Source organism: Alosa pseudoharengus, unplaced genomic scaffold (assembly GCF_046254945.1).
Source record: "Alosa pseudoharengus isolate Yale_2024_CS ecotype anadromous, Long Island Sound unplaced genomic scaffold, YU_APseudo_1.1 YU_APseudo_1.1_scf_1, whole genome shotgun sequence".
Classification (NCBI taxonomy): Eukaryota; Metazoa; Chordata; class Actinopteri; order Clupeiformes; family Clupeidae; genus Alosa; species Alosa pseudoharengus.
The window spans coordinates 16,507,449-16,515,685 of NW_027468564.1; the positions used below are offsets into that span (position 1 = coordinate 16,507,449).

An 8,237-nucleotide genomic window follows, 5' to 3' on the forward strand; every position below is an offset into this window, starting at 1 on the left:
TATGCTGGTAATAGCCAGTGCTGTGATTTGATCAATGGTTTAATGGCAAACTTAAATAAGTTTGCTGCATTTGCAAATGTAGCCTATAATTATCTACACAGAATCAGTGTAGCCTATAATATTCCCTATAAAACATTAATCTGATTCTGATACTGTGTAGATTATTATAGGGTACATTTGCAAATTATCACCAAAAGTAACTTCCCGATTAACCCGTACTACGAAAGGTGGATGGGTTTTAACCGAGGTATGCTGCCATGGCAATTTACGCTGCATCTCAAACCTGCTCCGAGCAGGTTATGTTCTTGGTTAACCCGAGGTTTCCGTTAACCACACCCTTTATAAGTACCACCCCTCCACTAAAAATTTCTCCCGAGACATGTCGGTGTACCTGGATGATCCATATGACATTGGAGCGCAATCGTGAGGGACTCTCTTCGCAGGGTGAGGGGTTTTAGAGACCGCCAGAAAATATATATAGCCTACCCGGACGATATTCTCTATGAAGATATAGATTGTCAGCCGAGGGAATTCGTTATCTTTGTCAGATGATCTAGGCAGACGTCTCTAATGTCACCCGTCATAACAATGCCCTTACGTGGACATTCATGTATTCCATCAGTGATGCTGAACATCTGAGTAAGAATACTGTAGCCTATGTCCGAAAATAAATCGGACATAGGCCTACAGTATGCTGAACATCTGAGCAAGAATAGCCTAAAATAAATCGGACATAGCCTACAGTAGGCCTAATAAATTAAAATCACCATTTTAACAAACTTGTTGAATTGAATGTCATATTACTGTACCCTGCACATAAAGGCTACACATTTCCACAGCACCAGAATCCGACCGAATGCCTTCCTCCACCTCAGAGTCAGCTGGAGGAGCCCCGACAGGCCAGTGTTGATTCCCTACTACACCTGTCATTTACATGACACTGCTTTTCACCACTGGGTGTCAGTATTGAGTTACCCACTCTACCTCCTGTCATTTACATGACACTGCTTTTCACCACTGGGTGTCAGTATTGAGTTACCCACTCTACCTCCTGTCATTTAGATGACACTGCTTTTCACCACTGGGTGTCAGTATTTAGTTAATGCCTCTATTACGGGCAGTCAGTCTCTTTGATTTAATAATTCACATACACACACACTATGTATTTCAAAGGGTTCAGTTTGCAAATGGGTCATATAGAAAAAAATTAACTGCACTAAGTGTCAAAATTGCAGTATCAGAACTGTAGTTTTAGAGGAATTATTTACTGTTCAGGAAATGCAGTATTTTGGACACAAAAAATGTATTGCACTACATGTAGGCTACTGCACTTGACAGCAAAATGCAATATTTTTGTCACACAAATACATTATTGTAAACTTGTACTCAGTTATTGTACTCAGTTCTGGTTTTCTCTACACTTAACTTATTCATTTATCATGTAACAGGCCGTACTATTCTGTACTGACCTTAGGCAGATGGGTCAGGCCCTTGAGTCGTGAATCTGCTCGAAGTTTCTTCATCTCTCATTCTTCATCTCTCATCGCTGTTATTGTAGCCTACTCAGTTCTGTTGTTTTCATGACAATAGAGACAAAACAGCAAAGAAAAACAAATAAACAAAGTCTCTCATGAAATCTTTTGAATTTTGTTTTATTGTTTGGTGTATGATTGGTTTGTTATTTGTGCTAAATCCTACTAAGGTAGTGGTTAGCTTAACACACCGATAGGAGATGTGTATTATGGCTGTATAAGCAGGCCAGTAAAATAGTCAGTCTAACAGTAATGAAGTAGCCTAGCAAGACACTGGAACTGGACAAGCACACTAATGTAAGACACAGACCAGCAAGACACAGACCAGCAGAACTGACAAGCTAGCAGAAATGACACAGACCAGTAGAACTGACAAGCTAGCAGAAATGAAATAGCCAGAAAGTCCAGAAAGTAAGCCATTAGCAAGGTTAGCAAAATAAGCTAATGACAAGCACAGTTTATAGCCATGAGCAATATAAGCTATTAGCAAGATAAGATAACGACAAGCACAGTTTATAGTCATTAGCGAGACAATCTAGGATTACACAATCACAGTCTTAGCAGTGGATATTTAGCAAGGTTATGACAGGTCACCAGCAAGGTTATCTAGGTTAGCTTGAAGCAAATGCCAGTTTATACTGGCACACTGGCACCATTCAACCATTAGACAGTCACTCATTAGACACGCACGCACACACACACACACACAGGCACATACAGACACATACACACACAGACACAGAGACACACACACACACACACTCACACACAGACACAAACACACACACACACACACACACACACTGTATAACAGACAGATGTGTAGCCCTGTGTCTGGTATAGACTACATTATCATGACAATGTTACATAAACAGTGTTGACCTTGTTTCTATGCAGGGAAGAGCAATGTAAAGGCATACTGCTGGTCTACACTATGCAGGGAAGAGCAATGTAAAGGCATACTGCTGGTCTACACTATGCAGGGAAGAGCAATGTAAAGGCATACTGCTGGTCTACACTATGCAGGGAAGAGCAATGCAAAGCCATAATGCTGGTCTACACCAGGGGTTCCAAAACGCGCTAGGCTTATCCAAACACGGGCTTAACGAGAACACAAAAGAACAGAGCAGCCTGTTATGATTTTACATATAGAAATTTAAAAGCAGAATACCTTAGTCAAAAAATAATATCCATGTAACATGAGTGCACATTATTGCTGTTGTGCAAACTTAACTTAAACATTACTTTAATTTCCATTTTAACAGAAGAATATCTCAGTCAGGGTAATATCCACAAACTGTTGTACACATATGTACATTGTTGCTGCGCAAATTTACATTTTGGCAACTATGTTTCAGCATTAATCTCATATAATGAGATGAATGCGCGCTATGCGCGGAACACAGCAAGTCCATTCTTGGTTTAATTGTGGAGACGGCCACATGGAGATCATCCTCCACATTTAGACGCGATCTGTATTTGTTTTTAATATATGTCAGTGCAGAAAGTCTTTTCGCACAGGTATGTGGAGCCAAACGGCGTCAGTACGTCCATCGCGACCTTGAATAGCTGTGGATATTCCCTCTCGACTGAAATCCAGAACTCCGCAAGCGTCTTGGAATTAAAATCTGTCTTTAAAAAGTGCGGTCAAGTGACAGCTCTTTTATTTTTCCCAAATGTATTTGATTTATGGAAATCATTTCGCGACCCACCCCTCGGCGTCCCACGACCCCCACTTTGGGAACCCATGGTCTACACTATGCAGGGAAGAGCAATGCAAAGCCATACTGCTGTCAGTTCTTAACAATCATGTTATGAGCTTAAAACCACTTAAACACACTTATTCATGTTATGAGCTTAAAACCACATGTACACACAGACTTATTCATGTTATGAGTTTAAAATCACTTAAACACACTTATTCATGTTATAAGTTTAAAACCACACACACACACACACACTTATTAATGTTATGAGTTGAAAACCACACACACACTTATTCATGTTTTGAGTTAAAACTACACACACACACACTTATTAATTTAAAACCACACACACACACACTTATTCAGGTTATGAGTTTAAAACTACACACACACTTATTCATGTTATGAGTTTAAAACCACATATACACAGAGACTTATTCATGTTATGAGTTTAAAACTACACACACACACACACACACAAACATAAACAAACTTATTCATGTTATGAGTTAAAACTACACACACACTTATTCATGTTATGAGTTAAAACTATACACACACTTACTCATGTTATGAGTTTAAAACTATACACACACTTATTCATGTTATGAGTTTAAAACCACACACACACACACACACACACAAACACACACACACACACACACACACACATAAACACACTTAATCATGTTATGGGTTTAAAACCACACACACACACATATTCTTTGGTAAATTGGCCATAATAAAGCTTCAAACACACATATTCTTTGGTAAATTGGCCATAATAAAGCTTCAAACACACATATTCTTTGGTAAATTGGCCATAATAAAGCTTCAAGTCTCATTTCTGACAATCTCTCCTCTTATCTGTGTTCTCCTTTCTTATTGGTCCACACAAGCACAGTTCTCCTTTCTCCTTTCTTATTGGTCCACACAAACACAGTTCTCATTTCTCATTGGTCTACACAAGCACAGTTCTCATTTCTCATTGGTCCACACAAGCACAGTTCTCATTTCTTATTGGTCCACACAAGCACAGTCTTCCTTTCTCATTGGTCCAATTGGGGACAGTTATCGTTTCTCATTGGTCCACACAAGCACAGTGCTCTGTCATTGGTTCACACAAACACATTTCTCATTGGTCCACAGAAGTACAGTGCTCTGTCATTGGTCCACACAAGCACATTTCTCAGTTCTCATTGGTCTACACAAGCATTTGGTTTCCCGTAGTTGTCTAGGTGAGACATTCACACATTATTTTCAGAGTGTAAATCTGTTCTCTGTGTTTGTGTGTGTGTGTGTGTCTTACACAGGTGTGGTTCTGCGTGTGGCAGTACTTGTCCGTGTAAGTCCACTCTGCGTGTGTGTGTGTGTATTCTCCTTAATGGAGCTGTGTGTGTCTTTCTCAGATGTGACAGAGTTGTGTGTGTGTGTGTGTGTGCTGTTGCGACTGACATTGTTCTGCGTCTGTGTGACCTCCGATTCGTGAGTGTGTGTCAACCCCCCGCCAGACTGCACTGAGTCCTGAGCGTGTGTGTGCGTGTGTGTGTGGTCCAACGAGTCGGCCGACTTGACGGAGTCCCACGTACGCGTGAGACCGTGTGTGTGTGCGTGTGTGTGGGGCAAGCTGTTGCTGTGGTGGAGGTTGTTGCCGTTGCCGTGTGTGTGTGTGTGTGTGTGGGGGAGGCCAGTGTAGGTTGGCCCGGAGTGTGTGTGTGTGTGTGTGTGCGGGTGTGTGTAGCCGTAACCCACGGCGTAGAGCGGCATCAGGTCCGCGGCCAGCGGCGCCGGTCTCCATAGCGACGGCGCGGAGCGCGTCTCGGACGCGCGGCTGGGTCGCCGCCGGTAACGGGAGCGGTAGCTGGACGAGCGTCGCAGGCTGCGCGTGAGTGTGTGTGCGCGGTAGCTGCCGGCGCGCGCGCGAGTGTGCTTGCGCAGTGAGGGCGTGGCCAGACGCAGGCGGCGGTGCGCGTCGATGAACAGGTGCACGGCCAGCACGCCCACCGTCTCCGTGACGACGAATGAGAAGGCGCCGCAGTAGAAGCTCCAGCCGTACCAGTGGCTCCGCTTGGACTCGCTCTGGTTGGGATCGCCCGCCGCCGCGCTGATGTACACGATGATACCGATGATGTTGCTCAGGCCTGCAACACACACACGCACACGCACGCACACACACACACCCAGAGGTTAAATTGGGCCGGAGCACATCAGAGTGCAGCTCCGCCTCTTCAGGTCCACAACAGCACCAAATATGGTCATTCCACTAGAATTAGTTTTCATTCTTCAGCACCAAATATGGTCATTCCACTAGAATTAGTTTTCATTCTTTAGCACCAAATATGGTTATTCCACTAGAATTATTTTTCATCCAATACATGGCTTATGAGACTGAATAATTAGCAAGACTAGCCTAGCATTGAACTGCTGTGCCCCAGTAAAATAGTCCAGGTTCAACTAAATTTCAAATACATGGCTTATGAGACTGAATAATTAGCAAGACTAGCCTAGCATTGAACTGCTGTGCCCCAGTAAAATCTCAAGTCTAGGTTCAACTAAATTTCTCGCAGCTACTCGTCACACAGACATCATACAGATATCACGTGAACGAGCGGAATCTAAGCTGTCCAATGATAACGAGCGGAATCTAAGCTGTCCAATGATATTAACGCCAATGGTTCGCGAGAAACTTAACATTAAACTTGAACTATTTAGCCTACAGTATGTCAGTACAAACGTTTCTGTAAATTATAATGTATTCTCCTCTAAACTATTTAGCCTACAGTATGTCAGTAGAAACGTTTCTGTAAATTGCTTAGCCAGAGCCCCACCATCATGGTTCTTATATTTACTCTCTCTTATTCTCTCTCACACACACTTTGGGCCCTATTTTAGCGATCTAAAACGCATGGTCACTAGCGAATAGCGTAAATATATTTAGGGGTTTGTCCAGGCCACATTCAGGGTGGTTTTGTTATCAAATGTCAGGCACCTGGCACAAAAAGGCAGCTCTTATGTTTCTTATTCAGTCATGGGTGTGTTTTGGGTGTAGCATCCTTTAAACCAATGAGAATGACATCTGTCATTCCCTTTAACTCATTGAATACCAAGCTGTTTTCGGAAGCTTTGTCCTAGAGTGCCAGCAATCTAGTAGCCTGGCTAGCGGCACCACTTCTCAATGAGACGTGGTCTGGGAACCAAACGTTAATTTTCTCGTATTTGAAAAAAAATCTCCAGATCCGTTTATTGGGTGCCACGGATGTCTATCACATGCGTCTGTGCATAACTCATTCCCTATCTCAGGCGAAAATTTGCTCCATGGTCTCCAGGCTGCCTTAGCAGCGTGAATCAAATTGCGCGCAAGGCAGCATGGAAACACCCAGGCTAGCAATCTAGACCATTGTTGATGATTTTTGTACAGCCACAGCATATTCTGTGTTATAGCTATGAACACATACAATGGCTCGTTTGAAAGGTGAGAGAGCTCTCAGTGGGTGCAAACCGTGTATTTCTACACGCCTCTGTTCCTGAGAAATCCAAAGCTAAACAGTGGCTAGTTTTCATCAAAATCCCTGTTTTTTTTCTAGAAATGGAGATATTACGTCTTTTATGAGTCACTATCACCGACATATTCGGCACTCTGGCAAGGGCGTGCCCTCTTGCAAGCGCGACTCGGCCTACCACCCACTCCGCTAGGCCCGGCTCGTGGTGGAGATGGAACTCCCTCCTCAGCACGGTGTTCAGTCACTCCTTGTAATGTTTTTGACCTGTCGTGGTCAGAGTCATCTTGTCTTAGTAGAAAGGTGGACTCATCCAGCGTTGTCTGGCGAAAACGCACCTGCTGCAATATCTTTTTCTTCGACTTTTTCATTTCTCCCTTCAGCACCTGAGAAGTGTTGCCTGCAAAGTTTCTGGGAAGAGATCTAACGAGACCTGCCACCTAGTGATAAACCCACGAAAATAAATGACCTGATTTTGACCTGGCGTGCATGTCACTGATAGGCTAATCAGTGACTGATTCGAAACAAAGCTGCAACCATCAAAAGCCGAGTTAAGATCCAACGTCCAGATAAAATGCCCAGATCTTGCGATCATCATATATTTCATTTCCATTCATCACAGAGTTCCCAAAATCACATATAAGGTGTGTTAGAGTGTCTAGTTTCGTAATTAAAAAAAAGCTAAGAATGCAATATTACGTTTTTGGCACTCAACGCATTTTGGCACTCAATGAGTTAACAGCAAGCAGTGCAACTTCAAACACCGCATCAGTATTTTGATAGTCAGCGAAGCATTTGAAGGAATCTGCTTGCATGCAAGACCGTATGAAACAGGTATTACACTTAAACCATGCTTTACTAAAACCTAGCAGAGTATAGCCTACACACATCTGCACTCGTCTGTTATTTGAACGCATAAGTGAAACTAACTTCATTGTGGTGTCATAGTAATCGACAAAACAGTTATACACAGTTAATTACTTTCACTATTGACCGACAATCTGTTACCATTGAAAACTTAGCTTGACAAAATACTACATGCGCGTACTACATGCCGAGGGAGTTCTCGCACGCAATTGCTGTCTGTGTTTAAGTTCCACCCCAAGCTCTCCCGGATACAGTGTGTGACGTCATCCACTCCACAATCGCAAGGCTTCAAACCCAACACACTGACGCCTTTTTTGTGATCTCTGGCGACTTCAATCACATAACACTGGATTCCACACTCACAAATTTTTACAAGTATGTTGACTGCCGAACAAGGAGAAACAGGACAATAGACCTCTTGTATGCAAACGTGAGGGATGCATACAGTGCAAACCCCCTCCCCCCACTAGGGAAGTCAGACCACAACCTTATTCATCTCCAGCCAATGTACAAGCCCAAAGTACAGAGGCTACCAGTTGCCACACACACCTTCAGGAAGTAGACACCCGAAGTGGATGAGGCTCTGAGAGACTGCTTCAAGTGTACTGGAGTGTGTTACAGAATGGAGAGGACTT

At 43.1% G+C, this 8,237-nt stretch overlaps 1 protein-coding gene across 1 annotated transcript in view; it reads right to left on the bottom strand.

Moving 5' to 3' along the window:
- Positions 1-4,442: 4,442 nt before the first annotated feature.
- The window catches only part of LOC143117197 (voltage-dependent calcium channel gamma-3 subunit-like), an 11,334-nt gene continuing 7,539 nt past the window's right edge, over positions 4,443-8,237 (bottom strand). The window contains exons 4-5 of the mRNA XM_076278767.1: positions 4,991-5,379; positions 4,443-4,472 (exon numbers count right to left, since the gene is read on the bottom strand). Coding sequence (XP_076134882.1) covers positions 4,443-4,472; positions 4,991-5,379 — 419 coding nt within the window. The remainder of the gene's footprint in view (positions 4,473-4,990; positions 5,380-8,237) is intronic.